Source organism: Amborella trichopoda, chromosome 2 (genome assembly GCF_054954075.1).
Source record: "Amborella trichopoda isolate Santa Cruz 75 chromosome 2, AtrichopodaSantaCruz75HAP2 v2.0, whole genome shotgun sequence".
NCBI lineage: Eukaryota > Viridiplantae > Streptophyta > Magnoliopsida > Amborellales > Amborellaceae > Amborella > Amborella trichopoda.
The window spans coordinates 57,000,434-57,017,210 of record NC_142337.1 but is presented as its reverse complement, the minus strand read 5'-3'; the positions used below and the strand labels follow the sequence as shown (position 1 = coordinate 57,017,210).

The following is a 16,777-nucleotide window of genomic DNA, read 5'->3' as shown; positions in this document are numbered from 1 at the left end:
AGGAAAGAGAAGAAGAAGAAGAAGAAGATGGAGGGAATGGGTTGTAAGTGGAAGGTAGTGCAGGTGCAGGTGACATTGGGCCTCCACTTTTCCCCTTTGACTTGTATTGGCAGCCATTGCCCCTACCCAATTTAGATTCTCTTTCACACGTGCCACCTATCTTTTCATGTTCAAAGCGTGCACTTTTGAGCAATGTCGTCAAATTTGATTCACTTGGGCCCATGCTTTCGGTTTGGGGCATAGCAGCAAAGCAAAGATTGGTGGTGTTTCGGTCAAATTCAACTATGTTTCGGCAAGTAGCTACATCAAACTATATATATATATATATATATATATATATATATATATATATATATATATATATATATATATATAGTTCAGGACATCTCTCTTTCAAGGAGGCAGCGGGGATTCGACTTCTCCTGAAGGTAAGGTAAGGTACTACGTAAGGAAAATTTTCTATATCTATAAAAGAAAGATATTACTTGTTGAAATAATGCTATCGACTGGCATTTGATATATTGCCGTTGGTAACGTTGGTAAATTAGGTAAAGGTATGGAAAGAGAGGGATTTGAACCCTTGATAAACAAAAGCCTACATGGCAGTTTCAATGCAACGCTTTGAACCACTCGGCCATCTTTCCTATAAAATCTTATGATTATGGCTCAGGAACCAAGTGAATTGTAAATATATATATATATATATATATATATATATATATATATATATATATATATATATATATATAAAAGTAATGATCCTATGAGACCCTCCTACATCCATGTGTGTAGGACTCAAATGATCACCATTAAATTTGACACAGATCTCTAGAAAAGTTATCATATGCATGTGGGAGTTAGTTTTTTTAAAAATTGATGCTAAATTTAATGATGATCCTTTGAGGTCTTATACATATGGGTGCGAGAGGGTCTCATAGGATCATTAATATATATATATATATATATATCTAATTTATTCATATTAAATTAAAAAAAATCTAAAATCTTCTTTTGAATCGGTTGAAGTATCAAATTGCTTTATTTTTCTCACTAAACCAAAAAAGACTCTAAAGTGAATATGACAATACTGCTTTAAGTGAGAGAGAGAAGCTCATGCAATATATATCAATATAGAGAGAGACAGTAATATGGAGACGATGCAGCACTACACACCAATATATATAAGGCAAGCCAATTTGGATGTGCCCAAATTAACTCAGACGCGCCACCATGGCAAGTTCAAGTGCTCTCGAGTTGGATGGTTAAGTCGGGGATCTTTTAAAAGTTAAAAAAAATTATGTTTTTCAATTATTTTAACAAAGATTAGAAAGTGTTTTGGTTATATTACTTATTTTACATTTTATTTTTTTAGATTATTTTTAAATTATTTTTAAAATACCCTCCATTATAAATTTATTTATTTTTTATTTTTTAATACGTTTTAGCTTGGCAAGACCCGGCCTGACTCGGCCCTCGGCCGTGGGCAGAGAGAGAGAGAGAGAGAGAGAGAGAGAGAGAGAGAGGGGTACCAAATTAAGGGCTATCATTTAACATGTTTTTGACCCATTTTATTAGAGAAAGTCGGCATGAAAATTTATTGCCACTCCTAAATATGTAATTTGAAGTTCTAAAAATATGATGATAAAATAAATTTATAAAATTTAAAAATTCTAGAAAATAGACGGTAGTGCTGATGAAGTGTTAGAAGATGAACTATATATAGGGCTTCAAATGCCTTTTTATTTTATTCATACCTATGAATGTGGAGGTCGATTTTCCAAGGGTTTTGTTCAAGGGCTTCCAACGTGGGAACAACCTTCTTTATCAAATTTAAAAATTCTTGAAAATAGACGGTGGTGCTGATGAAGAGCCAGAAGATGAACCATATTTAGGGCTTCAAATGCCTTTTTATTTTATTCATACCTATGAATGTGGAGGTCAATTTTCCAAGGGTTTTGTTCAAGGGTTTCCAACGTGGGAACAACCTTTTTTATAAAATTTAAAAATTCTTGAAAATAGACAGTGGTGCTGATGAAGTGTTAGAAGATAAACTATATTTAGGGCTTCAAATGCCTTTTTATTTTCTTCATACCTATGAATATGGAGGTCGATTTTCCAAGGGTGTTGTTCAAGGGTTTTCCAACGTGGGAACAACTTTCTTTAGTAGATTTTTCCAGAAGCACCTTACTTCTACAGTATAAAGTTAGCTTCTTATATGAACTTTTTTCCTTCAGAGTTTTGGCTTCCATTAAATGCCCAACGAGGTGTTTGTTTCACAAGATCAACAAGGTGTTTGTTCCACCTTCCTTTATCTACCATTTCTACAATTTCCAATCTTAATTATGACTAAAAAAAGCCAAAAGATTTTATACTTTTGTAGGAGTATGCTATCCATTTACTCTCTTTATTGAAACCTAATATAGGACCAATTTTAGCACCTCAAATTTTGGGATATAATCTTTTCAACCCATAGACTAATTTTAATAAATAAATAAAAAATACTAATAAATTCACACTTCAAAAATTTTTCTTTTGAAAATAATCATCTAGTAATTGTTAGGTGGCTCCCAAATTCAGACCAAACTAACCCTCTCAAGTAAGTCTTTTGGCCGGGGTAGTAGATATAGAATAGTGTCCCCAACGAGTATAATATGCGCTCTCCTAAAATAATGTTTTGTTTTTAATGAGAGAGGCGAGAATATAGTAATTAAGTGTAAATTCTGTAAACCCATTAGCGCAAGTAAATTTTCCCACGTCGTGAATGAGCAATCATATTTAAGCAAGTGTGTTACATTCCTACTGACATCACTTCATTAGCACTTTCAAAAAACTAATTTCTAAACTATTTGAAAAAATGGGTAGGGGTCTATCTTCCGCACTAAATTACCAAAAAAAAAAAAAGAGAAAAAAAAAAGAAAAGAAAAAGGGTTTATTGTGTTGAGTACACGTGACTAAGTTAATGTACGGGATGTTCCTCTAGGAAGTGGGGTTTTTGTATAAAGCACCCTCCTTTGTATAAAGCACCCTCCTTATATTCTAGAAGTAACTCTTGTAGAAGTAATAAGGCATCTCTAAACTTTGTTTGGAGATGTAGTTTTGATTTTGAGAATCTTATGACGGTTTAAAAACCTAGCTTTATCCTTAATTATGAAAATTAAAATTTCAAAAATCATACAATCGAACAATTTTATAAATACTTGAAAATCTTGAAATTAGACGGTCTAAATAACTTGTTAAAAGAAGCACTATTTTTAGGACTTGAAATTTTAGTTTTTTTCATGTCACGTCTAACAGCCGAGATGATCAATTGGAAGGTTTTTCAACATTAGAATATACTCTTTTCTACTAGATTTTTGAAAGGCATTGTACTTCTAGTATAAGGTGTGGTCTTATATAAAATTTGTCCCTCTTAAAATTTTTATTCTAATTCATAATGAAGGTTGTAACATGTGTCCCCTACTCCCCTTTCATACAGATAAATGGTGGAATTGTTTTTTTTTTTTTCAAGAATGAAATGTTAATCTTACTGGAGCTATCAATAGTCGGTTTCTCATTGAAAAATGGGAACTTTGTGATCGGATCAATTGATATGGTATTTTGGAAATACTTAATTACCTTGAATATATCAGCTATTTGTTTAAGTTTTTATTCTCTTGGAAGGGAAAAAGGAATATCTTGTTGTTTTGTTAACAATTTCTAAGAGAGAAGAACTCTTGCATTTTAGTGATTTCTTCCAGACACATAAGATTATTCATATGCTTGTTATGTTCAATCATTGAAAAACTAGGATACTGAAAAAATATTTGGAAATGTATTTTGGTAATCAATTTACTTTCATTTCTGTTGATTCTGTTTGAAGTAGTGGGGATCAGGCATTGAATCAGGAATGCGCCTCCATGTTTAATATGCTTTGTCTTTTGGTGATTTAAAATTTAAATCATCAAACAAACGAATTCCCTATAATTCATGCAACTTTTTTTCTTTTTTCTCTTGTTTTTGGTGGCATAGCCAATTTGACAGATCTGGATCAGTCCAGTAGAGGGCCGGTCCATCCTAACGATCAAAGTTTTAAAACGCTGATCTGAATGATTCCAACCAATAAATAGATTTGATGTCCATTGGCCATCTCGAGTTATTATTCGGTTTTTAAATCTGCCAGAAAACTGCGGCTCATTTGCACCACTCATTGTTACAATCGGATGATGGATGGCCGATTAGTGAACATCAATGTGTAAACTGTAACGTTCCTCAAACCGATATTAGTTGAGTGGCGACTTGAACACACTAATAGGCTTTTTCATAACATTTCATGGGCCAGTGCTTGGCCCATCCCAACCCCAAGACCAGTCCTGAGAGCACCCTGGTCCCCTACTGCCTGCCCAGTGCCTACAATCTTACTTCTCTAAACACTAACTGCAAAATAGAAAAGAAAAAGGCATTCCTCTTAGATCATACACATTGAATTTGTTGTGTAGTTGGTTGGGACTGGTTAGACTGGCTATGTATCAATTCTAGTTTATTTGGTGGCCTGTAAAAGGACTAAAGGAGTCAATTCTGAGAAACAAGAAGAAAATAAGGAGTATAGTAAAATCATAAAAAGAAAATGGGTGTGGTTTGAATAAGTCTGCATCCTTAGAAAATCAAAGTGAGAATCAAATTTTATCTTAAGATGTAATTTTTGGTGTTAATAATTCTTAGGATGGCTGAGAATCCATTTTTATATCTAATTTTAAAATTTTAGACTAAATCAAGTAGATCTATAAACACATGAAAATATTGAGAATAGATGGTCTAAATAGTGTGTTACAAGGTGTACTAGATTTTTACTCGAAATATATATATATATATATTTTTTTCTGCATATTCATACATTTGATATTGAGATAATCAATTATAGAGTTTTCTAGCTTCAGAATAGCTTTTTATGATGGATTTTTAGGTGCACCTTAGTTCTACATTTCAAGGTTGCAACCTTATATAAACCTTTTCCAAAGAAAATTGTAGTTTGTACCAAATCAGTGATAAATATGGCTCTATATAAATTTCATTTTTTATGATGATTTGGGACTTTTCTTGTTACAAGCCTATTTTTCTATTTTTCGTTTTTAGATTTTTCTAAATTTTTCTTGGGCCCTAAATCAATTTTATCCAAATTCTACCTGTTATAAATATTCTTAAAACCATTTTTAGACTTTGAGTGTTGATTCTTGTTTAGCTTGTTATTGACTGATTTTTTTAGTCTTAATTTGTTTTTGTATTTTTATTAAATCTTTTAATCCTTTTTGGTCTTGTAGGAGTCCACTGGGCTCACCCGAGTTACATGGATGGGCAGCCCGAGTACGAGTCCAGTTTTTTGTTTTGTTTTGTTTTGGGTTTTTGTTTATTTGTCATTAATCAAGTGAACTGTGAATTTTCTTTCTAAAATTTGGACTGCAATTCGCCGATTTTCAGCCAATTGAAGTTCTCCAACCATTGAGATCGGCATAATTCGACAAATCTCACCTAAATTGACTTGAATGCCCTTGCTGCGACTGACTATTAAGAGGCAACGGGAGAGGTGGCATTTTCGTCAATTTCTCAGGTAACGGCAGAGGTGGTTTACATATGACTTCATTAATTCTTACCAAAAGACGTCATTCGCGCTCTTAATTCTGTTTTACATGGAATGTGTTATAACTACTTAGCCACAAGATGTTCTACTCCCTCAGGAGTAGAATGTTCATTTACTCCCTCGGTAAGAACCCACTTAGAATTATTATAGGACTCCAAATTTTGGGATGTAATTAATCTTAACAAAAAGGATTCCCTAATTCTACCCTCTATACATTTCAAAAAAATTATGTCTCAAGACTTAAAAATGATCATTTAATTTTTAGATGGTGAGATCTTGAGTGCTGAAAAACTTAAATTTTCAAATTCTTTTTTTTGAGAATAATCAACAAATAATTTTTAATTAGTTTCTAAAACTACACATTAAAAAATCATTCCAAATAGACCTTTAGATCAAGGGAGTAGAAATAAACTATGTTACCAAGGAAACATATAGGGGTGGAAAAATGGTATGGGACCCAAACCCGGGCTCAGACTCAGATCCAAAGTCACTGAACCTAGACCCAAAATCACCGGACCTAGACCTAAACTTGAAAATATAGTCTGGGACCCGGACCCAAACCCAGACCCAAAAATTAAAATATCTATGTATTTAGCTACATTTAAATATATTTTATATATTGGGACCCAAAAAATATTACTATACCTGAACCTGACCGGACTTGGATTCAGATCTAAATAGTGTTTGGGTCCAAGATTTAGACCCAGACCCGATCTGTTGGGTCCAATTTTTAGACCCATACCCATCAGGTCTATCCCTTCAATCTCATATTGGGTCCGGGTCAATTGCCATCCTCTATCCCTTCAATCTCATATTGGGGCCGGGTCAATTGCCATCCTTAGGAGCATAGTACATGCCCTCACCACAAACCCCAAACCCATAGGAGTAAAAAGAAAGAAAGAGAGAAATAGGAGGAGGAGATTATTAAGGTTGGAAAATAACAACGTTAACTGTTGGGAGAGTCTGAGATGGGACCCTCTTGGGCCATTACTACACAAAATAATGTTGCCCCAAAAATAAAGTTGGAAAAGAAAACTTCTTCAGACCCATCGTCCTTAATTCGCTGCTTTTTCTTTTTTCTTTTTCGTTTCCCCGGTTTTAAGGCCACTTGGTTATCGTCCTCTTCCTACATTTATTTTCTCCTCCAATAAAAGGATCTAATTACCAGTAAAAAACCCCAAGAACAGAGGAAAATTAATTGATTCTTGCTATGAAAATTTCCAAAATAAAAGAAAATTAATGTGAAAACAGAAGCCAGAAGCCTGAAAAAGAAAAAAAATGAGAAGAAAAGAGGAAAAGGTGGTGTCAGTTTATGAACTGTGATGATAATGATGATGTTGCAAATTAACTGCTCAACAGGAATCCAGGATCAGAAAAACTCAAAAAACCCCAACTGAATTCTCAGAAATGGAGCATCACCCATCTTCTCTCCTTACTCTTTGATCCACATTTCTCTGCATTTTTTCGGTGCTCTCTCTAAAATGCAGCATCTCAAGCTCTGCCTCTCTGCTTTTCATGGCTATTTCATTTAATGCACGAAATCCTGCAGGGAAAAGCGGGTAGTCCCAGGTCCGTAGCAGTCTTTTTCTCTCTATATAATGTTCCCATTTGCAGAGACCGTTCATCACATCCAAAGGCCTGAGTAACTGTCTCCTTTCGTCTTTCTCTCTCTACATAGCCGTTTCCGACTCTTTCTTTCATAATCTGTTAATCCTTTTGAAGTTAGAGAGAGAATCAGTTCCCACTTCGGTTTTGTGATATCAATTTGAATCAAATGCTGCCTCACTACTGAATAGAAAACCGATACCCACATTCTCAAAACCAGGCCATTCATCAAACCTCTTTCTGTTTTTTGAGTTTATCCCAAAAGGGTTTTGTATTCTAAGGAATCAAAATGTTCAGGCTCACTGAACACAAGCTTATTTGTGTTGTTTTCCTCGCTTTCCTGGTATTCCAAAACCAAGTAAACCTTGCTCTAGCTCAAAGTGGTTTTGTGAAAACCAAAGGAATCCATTTCATTGTTAATGGTTCCCCTTTCTATGTTAATGGGTTCAATGCTTACTGGTTGATGCAAATGGCCTCTGACCCGTCAACCAGGGGTAAAGTAACCTCTGTTTTTCAACAAGCTTCAAGCTATGGCTTAACTGTAGCAAGAACTTGGGCTTTCAGTGATGGAGGTTACAGGCCTCTGCAAATTTCTCCTGGTTCATATAATGAAGATATGTTCAAGGTAAATTTTAATCAACAAGTCCCATATTTCTGCACGTTAACACGATATTCATGGAAAATTGCTCGTATTTGTTGCTTTTTTTTTTTTTTTGAGCTTGATGAGATGTGGATTTTGTGGCAGGGGCTGGATTTTGTGATTTCAGAGGCTAGGAGATATGGCGTACGTTTGATATTGAGTTTTGTGAACAACTACAAAGACCTTGGAGGAAGGCCTCAGTATGTGCAGTGGGCCAGGAACCAGGGCCAGTCTTTGAACTCTGACGATGATTTTTACACAAACCCTGTTGTTAAAGGTTACTACAAGAACCATGTTAAGGTAATGCGAATCTCTCTATCTAGTTGAAAGTCCTTGCATGCATCTGCAGAGAATGAAACAGGCAATTGTTGCTGGAAATGATTGAAATAATCCAATGTAGCCTCTCTCTCTCTAGTTGAAATCCCCTGCATGCATCTGCAGAGAATGAAACAGGAGCTGTCTTCGCTTTGTAAAATGTGAATCCTCCTTTTTTGTATTATGGTTCTCTCCTTTTTTGTCAATCTATTTTTCTCTCAGTCTCTTATTTTTGGCTCATTAATTCATTTCTCTTACACTTTGGTTTTCTGTTACTCTGTTTCTAACTCCTGGTATTTGAAATCATTTGTGAAAACATCAATTTGCTTTCTTTCTTTTTTTTTCTCATGGTTTCTTGAAGAGAGTGATTTTGTTAATTCTTTAGTATTTTCCGTTTGTTGCAGAGTGTTATTTCTAGGGTGAATAGTATGAGTGGTGTGGCATATAAGGACGACCCCACCATTTTTGCGTGGGAGCTCATGAACGAACCTCGCTGCCAAACTGATCTATCTGGAAGACCCGTGCAGGTTCTCTCTCTCTCTCAATTTATTGGCCAAGTTACATGCCCATATATTATTTTGGGTAAGTGCTGTAATATATCCATTAATTTGCCAGTGGAGGTAATCAGTGTTCAAACAATCGCCTCGTATTCGGGCCTTGGAAGAGGCGATTTACTCGGATGAGTCCAAGCCGAGTAACAGGCCCCGGTAATTGAGCTTAATTTATGAAGAAACCCATATTTTTGGCCCAAATTGTAATCCTAGACCACTAAATGCCAATATGTTCTATTATTTGCGCACTAGTTTGGATATCATAACATGCTACAACAGAAGATCATACCTTTCTCTCTGTTATCTATCTAGTCACCCATCAATTGTGAGAAGTATCATTACAATTCTCCTCTCTCTCTCTCTCTCTCTATACAGGAATGGATCACAGAAATGGCTGCTCATGTTAAGAGCCTGGATAGCAGCCATCTACTAGAAGCAGGTTTGGAAGGATATTATGGAGACTCATCTCCTCAAAGGCAGCAATTCAACCCTGGCTACAAAGTGGGCACTGACTTCATCTTCAACAATCAGATTCCCGGCATCGATTTCGCTACAATCCATGCATACCCTGATCAATGGTACCATAAATTTACAGTGAATTTACATGGTCTCCATTCTCTTTCGCTTCCCCCCCTCCTCTTCTCTAACTCTAGAAACCTAAATTGCAATTCTTGGTCACTTTCCTCTCTTGCAGGATACCTGGCTCCAGTGACCAAGCCCAGCTCTCTTTCCTCCAAAGCTGGGTCCAAGCCCACATAGAAGACTCAAACACAGTGCTCAAAAAGCCTATGCTTTTCACTGAATTTGGAAAGTCCTCCAAGACCCAGGGCTACACTCCAGGCCTTAGGGATACATTATTTGCAACAGTATATAATAGCATTTATACATCAGCTAGGAGCGGTGGAGCTGGTGCTGGTGGTTTATTTTGGCAGCTTTTAGATAAAGATATGGATAATTTTAGAGATGGTTATGACGTTATAATGGCTGAGAGCCCCTCCACTGCCAATGTAATTGCTCAACAATCGCATAAACTATCGAGCCTGAACCGCATGTTCGCTAACCTGAGAAACATGCAGAGAGTTGAGGAGGCTAAATCTATCAGAGAAAACCAGAAGAATTAGTTGGAGTATCCTTTCTTCGAGTTTTAAGGTTTAAATGAATGATAATAATTCAAGGCTTACAAGTATAAGGACTTCTGTTATCTTTTCTGTTTTTTGATAGAACAGGAGAAGGATAGATTTTGTTTTTGTTTTGATGTTTGCTGAGAAGTTTATATGAATACTAAGAAGTGTTGGAGTGTTTCGGCCTTTTTTTTTATGATCCCTGGTGTTTTAAGCTTGTTTCTAATCGTCATCTAATCATCTCTCAAATGTTAAAAACTAAAACAAATGAAAAAGAAACGTATGCTAGGGTCTAGTTCATACACCTACTTTCATTCTCTCTCAATCAACTCAGCAGCAGTAGTCGTGACCATAGCCATACTCGTTGCATTTTTGTGCTGTGATATATGCAATCCCTAATAATAATATGGTATACTATGAGACTTTTATTCCTTGTTACAAGGAGTTCATAAATAGTAGTAATCATAAGTGGTAGTAATAGAGACGTTTATTCTTTGTTACAAGGAGATCATAAATAGTAGTAATCATAAATAATAATAATAATAATAATAATAATAATAATAATAATAATAATAATAATAATAATAATAATAATAATAATAATAATAGTAATAGTAATAGTAATAGTAATAATAATAATAATAATAATAATAATAATAATAATAATAATAATAATAATAATAATAATAATAATAATAAACTAAAAATAAAAAGATGGGCTCATATCCCTTTGAAATGGTGATATTAAGAAAGTCCTCCCAAAATTCTTGTTTCTAACGTTTATATCTTTGTTCTTTTTTTTCATTTTCTTCTCAAAATTCTCTGTAAGTGACTTTGGATTGAAGTTTCAAACAATTATTTATTGTGATTTTAGAGTCAAGTTTTTTTTATTGTGATTTCGGACTTTTATAGTCTGAAGTCAAGTTCTTTGAAATGACTTGAAGATCTAGAATCGACGAGGTTTGGATTTGGACCTTCATTGGCCAAAAGTCAAATTAGCCACTTCAAAATGAAATTTTTAGACATTTTATCCTCCGATACTTTTAATATTATATCCTAAATCCCAACACTAATTTTTTTCATATTTACCCGTAGTCAAATAATCCACTAAAATTGAAACTAAAATGCCCTTTTCAATACCTTCCTCTATATTATATTTTATAATTTGGGGTTTTCACAGCATATCCTCTCTTTACCCGAACTCTCTGTCTATGGAAATGACAAAATCTCACCCGCTCTCTATTTTTAAGGAAACTCTCTCTCTCTCTAAAAAATATCAAAGATCTCCCATCTCCCTCTCTCCGCCAAATCTTTCAATCTCTTTCTCTCACATCACCCCAATCTCTCTCAGCAAAACTGTGCTTCTGCTCTCTCACGAAATCTCTCTCCCAATCACTACATTGTTCTGAAGCAGAATCTCAGAAGCGTGTGCTTGTCTCCATCCCATGTATCAGTTTGCAGGGCATTTTTCCATTTCTATCGCAAAATATTGATTAATCATATAAGAAATTTCATTTAGAGCATGGCCTAAAAGCTCATGGAGTATAAAGACAGCTTGACTGTACGAGAACCTATGCAAAATCTAATTAGAGAACTTATGCAAAATCTCTCTCTAAGTGTATAGATCTCTTTCTCTTAATGTCATTTTACCTCTTTGCCTAAAAGTAGCTCTCTCTCTCTCTCTATATCTTTACCTCTATTTCCCTCTCTATGCCCAAGTGGGTCTTCTCCCCTTACAAGTGGCTCTCTCTCTCTCTATCTCAAAATGGGTTTCTCTACTTCCCTCTAAACTGGTATTTCTCTCTCTTACAGTTCTTGGATTTCAAGCGAAATTTCTCCCTCTTTCACTGCTTTTGATTTTGGGTGTGCAAAAGAGGCAGGGGAATAGCCTGTTTTTGCCATTAGAGGATCTCGAGCTCTCTTCAACTTCAATGAGGGCATTGGATTTCTCTTCCTCAGCCTTTTGTGAAGTTGGGGTGTGAGATTTTATGGGTTGTCTTTCTCTCTCATGGGTGGGGTAGCACACAGGAAGAAGAGAGTGAAATCAATTTGCTAATGCAGAGAGGGCGGGTTGAGAGAGACAGGAAGTAGAGAGATAGCGGGTAGAGTCGTGAACAGGGAGAGAGAGAGAGAAGGCGGGAGAGAGAGGTGGAGAGAAAAATGGCATTATAGTCTTACTTTGAGTTTAGAATTTAGATTATTTGACTGGGCGCCTAAATATAAGAAAAACTAGCTTTGGGTCTAGGGTGCGATTTTAAAAGGATGGTATGTAGGAACCCCAATATTAGGCTTTTTATGTAAATTATCCCCAACCAATTTTTTTTTCTTATTTTTTATATCAAAATATAATTTTTTTTAGCAAATATCTTTCTCAAAAAAAGAGTATCTAAACTACCTTTTTTACTTTTACCGATGCCTCTCTCTTCTTTCATATAAAAAGGCAGTACAACGTACGCTTAGGGCAGTTTGACAGTGTAATGTCGGTCCAGTAAATAACAATGCAGTATAAGTGGCGGTTCGACAGTGATAAAGAATGGTTTGACAATAGGCCCATGCGGTCTGGCAACATGCCCATGCAGTTCGACGATGTCAAAGAGTGGTCCAACACTTCTTTTAGTTTAATGGGGTCCGACAGTCCATGTACTCCTACGTGAATATCCGACCAAAATTAATTTTTTATGTATGAAAAAGGGTATTTTCATAAAAAAATATATATTTATTTATTTGGGAGGGTATTTTTAAAAAAAATGTATTTTGAAAAAAAAGTGAAAAAAAAAGTTTAATTGAGGGTAACATGCATATAATGTTGGGGTTATTTGTAATCTTTCTAAAAAGTTCATTTTATTTTCAAATTACTTAAAGCCTTCAAGGTTTTAAGCCATCTCAACAAGTCTTGATTTCGAATCTTGCAAGTCGAAATTCAACAATGACCTTAGAGGTTTGAAGAACAAATTTCGAGTCTTAGTTCACATTTTGCTATAAAATGAACCATTAATTCAAAATTTCAATATCTAAACCAAAAATAGGTTCGGATTTTGAAGTTTCGAACTTATTTATTTGAATTTTGGGTTTGGAATTTCAAGATCGGAACCACCCTCTCACCATGCAAGTTCCCTTTTAAGTTTTAACACTCTTATAGGCGAGAGGGTGGGTTGGGATTTTGAAATTCCGAACCCAAAAATTCAAATACAACCGTTCAAAATTTCAAAATCCAAAGCGATTGATTTGCAAGATACTGATTTGCAATTTCAGCTTCCAAACCAATTACTCAATAGTTTTGGTTTGGATATTCAAAATTTCAACTAACGCATGTTAGGAAAAAGAAATAATAATAGAAAAAAGGGTGTGGTTTGTCTAGAGCTGAGGTTTTAAACAATCTAAGTAAAGCGCACCTTCAAATGGTATCGAAAAATGCAGTTTCAATACTGAAAATCTTTGTGATAGCCTTAAAATATATTTCCATCTCTAATTATAAAATTTCGATCTTAAAAAATAGTGTCGATCGAGCCGATCTATGAAAATTTGAAAATCTTAAAAATTGACGATCTAAAAATCCATTACAAGATTCACTATTTTCAAAACTTGAAATCCATTTTTTTTCTCAAATTGATCGTCTCAACATCAAGATGTATCGATATGAGGAAAAAAATAGATTTCAAGTTTTGGTAATGGTGTATCTTGTAACATATTTTTAGACCGTCAATTTTCAATATTTTCAAGTTTTCATAAATATGCTCGATTTACATTATTTTTTAAGCTTTAAATTTTATAATTAAAAATAAAAATATATTTTAAGGGCATCACAAAAATTTTCAATGATGAAACCACATTTCTCGATACTATTTGAGTTTTACTTAAATTGTTTAGAGCCTTGGCTGCATACAAACCGGCTCCGTAGTTCAATGGACCATATAAAATAGAAAGAAACCAAAATCTCATGTGTCATCATCTGTCAAATATAGGGAAGTGACGGAGGAAATTAGTTCCAAAATTTGGAATGAAATGGCGAAATGTGCCCAAACATACAACACATAATAAACCTGCGTAAAATAGGTTTGTGTTCCCTAATTTGGTCCACATTTTAGCTGGAAAATCCAAATTACAGCCAAATTTTTGCTGTCATCTGACCAATTTCATCTTTCAAACCAAGTTCAATGCATATTTTGCTTTTTTGGGTAATACAGCGGTAGGATTCAACCGACTCATTAAGCAATGAAGTTTATTGTGGTCTCCAACAAATTAAACCACATCTCTTTCTCTTCTCTGTTGAATAACTTTCACTGAATTAATCTTAAAAAAAGTCAATGAAAAGGGAGAAAGAAATGGAGAGAGAACCAAATAATTCACTTAAAATTTATTCTATAAAACCTTAGATCTCACAAATCCAATGGCTTTCTTAAAATCAAGTGGCCATTATGCTCATGTACTTTTGTGCTAGTTTAACTGGGCCAGAAAAACATGAACGCCCAGAATCCATTGCGATCACTCCATCGATAGATCCCTTCTTCTGCAACTAACCACATGCATTTGCTCCGACATTGGTCCACATCTCTCTCTTCCGAATATGCGTCGAAAGAGAACTTAGAAACTCTTTCCCACTCCATATCACAATAGAAAAGTGTACCCCCAAAAAAATTTGGTGAGAATTCGAAGCGAAAAGAGTTGCCCTCCTTGAGGGTTTGCTTCCCAAGATCGTCATCTTTAGACTGGCAGTGGAGGTTTAGGCTCCTCTCTCCTCCAAGCCTGTTTGTAATTTGAATCTCAATCTTTGCTACAATATGATTGATGGAGCATAGTATGAATATAGTGATCACCATGAGCTTATACCTCGCGACAAGGTGATCCATGGATGGCCGGGTGAGTTCAGTTTCTCTATTCTTTTTGATCTTTCTTTCTTGTTATGTTTAAGTAAATATATATATGAGTAGAATGGAGTTTGGAGAATTCTCAAGTAAAAAGTAATATGTGTTTGGTTTTATATGGCTTTTGTTTAGGATAGTTTTGGATTTCTTGCTGGAATGCATTTTTATTTTTGGAAAACAGTTTGATAGGGCTGCAGCTTTATCAAACTAAGTGAAGCCTCATCTCATAACTCATCAAAAAGTACAATTCAAGTATTGGAAAACCTTTACATGGATCATTTGAGCGCTATGATTGTGGAAAAAAATTAGGATTTGAAGGTTTCAAATTTTGTTGGTGTTGAAAATTTATTTTAGATCAATTTGCGTTGCCAAAAGTATTTTTTGGACGAGAATTTAAGACGAGGTTTTATTTTGTTTTCATAAAACCTAAGCCTTATAGAAACTTCATTATTTATTTTTCCCTTCTTTTTTTAAAATTTTAAATAGTGGTGCTGTTTTATGGATCCAGCCCCCAATCCACGTAGAGAGAAACAACCCAAAATAAACCTAATCTCTTCAGCTAGCCTAGTATTGTTAAGTATTGTTATATTTTAGGGGAGGCATGAGTTTCTTTCCTTCCTGTGAGTGAGTGAGAGCTAGCGTTGTTATATTTTAAGTGAGGCATGAGTTTCTTTCCACACACACAGAGAGAGAGAGCATAGTATTGTTATATTTTAAGTGAGGCATGAGTTTCATTCTTTCAAGAGAGAGTAAGCAAGAGAAAAGTGTTGGGCTCACCCATTTACAGTTCTCTCGTACGAATGCGGATGTACGTAGTGGAAAGAGAGAGCATAGTATTGTTATATTTTAAGTGAGGCATGAGTTTTATTTCTTCCAGAGAGAGACGTATTGGGCTCACCCATTTAGAGCTCTCTCGCACGAATGCGGATGTGAGCAGTAGATCTAAAAAATATGAAAACACAAAATATGCCAACGTCGATGTGTATATGAGTGGGAAAATATGCAATAAAGCATATAACAAAAAAAAAATCTTACTGATATCGGATTTAAGTGGTTCGCATTTTCAAGCGACGTCTACGAGAGAAACAAATCCACTATTAAAATCACATGTTATAATAGTCTTTCAAGAAACAACCTTTTTTGGGATTACCGATTTTATCTAGAAATTTCTTTCTAGGATTTTTCTGATCTCAAAGACTTCTTTTCTTTTTAAAGTCTTTTTTTTTTAAAGATTTTTTCTCTCTCTAAACTAAAATGTTTTTTCTTTTCTTTTCTTACAACAAAATTTTTTTTTAAAAAATGATCACTGACTCTTTGATGACACTCGCTCTTTTTTTTTTTTTAACTACGAGAATGATTACTCTTTCTCTTATGTTCTTCTTCTCCACAAAGGAAGGTTTTTTTTTTTTTTTGTATATGTGATTGTCCGTCCAAAGTAGCCTACTTTGGTCAAATCGACTAGAGTGCGAATAGCCTCTCACCTATGAGACTCCCAACAAGGAGGAATTAAAAAACACATGGTTGTGACAAATAATGGGTATATGATCTCGAGATAATAAAATCACATGATGGAGACGAATAATGGGTATATGCTCTCAAGATAATAAACTTTTGGATGTAGTTTTCATAAGGTTGCAACTTTAAACAATCCAATTCAGTTGCTCCTCCTCCAAACTGTATAATAATATGTAATTTTGATGTAATTTTTTTTTAAGATTATCTCAAAATCTATTTTCGTATTTAATTAAAAAATTTTAAACTCTTAAAATAGTTAAAATCAAATACATCTATAAACATATGAAAATCTTGAAAATGGACAGTGTAGATAATATGTTGCAAGATACATTATTTTTGGAACTTAAAATGTTCATTTCTTCGTATTCATACATCTCGATGTCGAGATGATCAATTAGAGGGTTTTTCAACATTAAAACAACATTTTCTGATGGATTATTTTTAGGACTCAAAATCTTGTTTTCTTCATATTCACACATCTCGATGTCAAGATGATCAATTATAGGGTTTTTCAACATTAAAACAACATTTTCTGATGGATTTTTGAGATGCATATT

General features: G+C 34.5%; 2 protein-coding genes across 5 annotated transcripts; one reads left to right on the top strand and one right to left on the bottom strand.

Moving 5' to 3' along the window:
* Positions 1–5,456: 5,456 nt before the first annotated feature.
* LOC18431339 (mannan endo-1,4-beta-mannosidase 7) lies at positions 5,457–10,029 on the top strand. Of its 4 annotated transcripts, XR_016049749.1 has the most exons (6): positions 6,563–7,841; positions 7,962–8,156; positions 8,576–8,698; positions 8,787–8,878; positions 9,098–9,300; positions 9,417–10,029. XR_016049749.1 is itself a non-coding variant. In XM_088858781.1 (5 exons), the coding sequence occupies exons 3-5, from the start codon at positions 8,600–8,602 to the stop codon at positions 9,841–9,843; spliced, it is 729 nt and encodes a 242-aa protein (XP_088714907.1). In that variant the 5' UTR covers positions 5,457–5,581; positions 7,962–8,156; positions 8,576–8,599; the 3' UTR covers positions 9,844–10,029. The 4 variants fall into 4 exon arrangements, 3 of the variants coding, with proteins under 3 accessions (XP_088714907.1, XP_006841527.2, XP_088714908.1); XM_088858781.1 differs by lacking the exons at positions 6,563–7,841; positions 8,787–8,878 and adding an exon at positions 5,457–5,581; XM_006841464.3 differs by lacking the exon at positions 8,787–8,878.
* Positions 10,030–14,172: 4,143 nt separating this feature from the next.
* LOC148783377 (self-incompatibility protein S1-like) lies at positions 14,173–14,738 on the bottom strand. Its single transcript, XM_088858780.1, has one exon. It carries the CDS (start codon positions 14,688–14,690, stop codon positions 14,283–14,285), a length of 408 nt encoding a protein of 135 aa, XP_088714906.1. The 5' UTR covers positions 14,691–14,738; the 3' UTR covers positions 14,173–14,282.
* Between the last annotated feature and the right edge of the window lie 2,039 nt (positions 14,739–16,777).

Bases quoted from the DNA above. Each gene is read 5' to 3' on its own strand.
- LOC18431339 (XM_006841464.3), top strand. From the start codon at position 7,506: ATGTTCAGGCTCACTGAACACAAGCTTATTTGTGTTGTTTTCCTCGCT. The intron at 7,842-7,961 runs GTAAATTTTAAT...ATTTTGTGGCAG, and splicing joins ATAATGAAGATATGTTCAAG to GGGCTGGATTTTGTGATTTC. The intron at 8,157-8,575 runs GTAATGCGAATC...CGTTTGTTGCAG, and splicing joins ACTACAAGAACCATGTTAAG to AGTGTTATTTCTAGGGTGAA.
- LOC148783377 (XM_088858780.1), bottom strand. From the start codon at position 14,690: ATGGATCACCTTGTCGCGAGGTATAAGCTCATGGTGATCACTATATTC.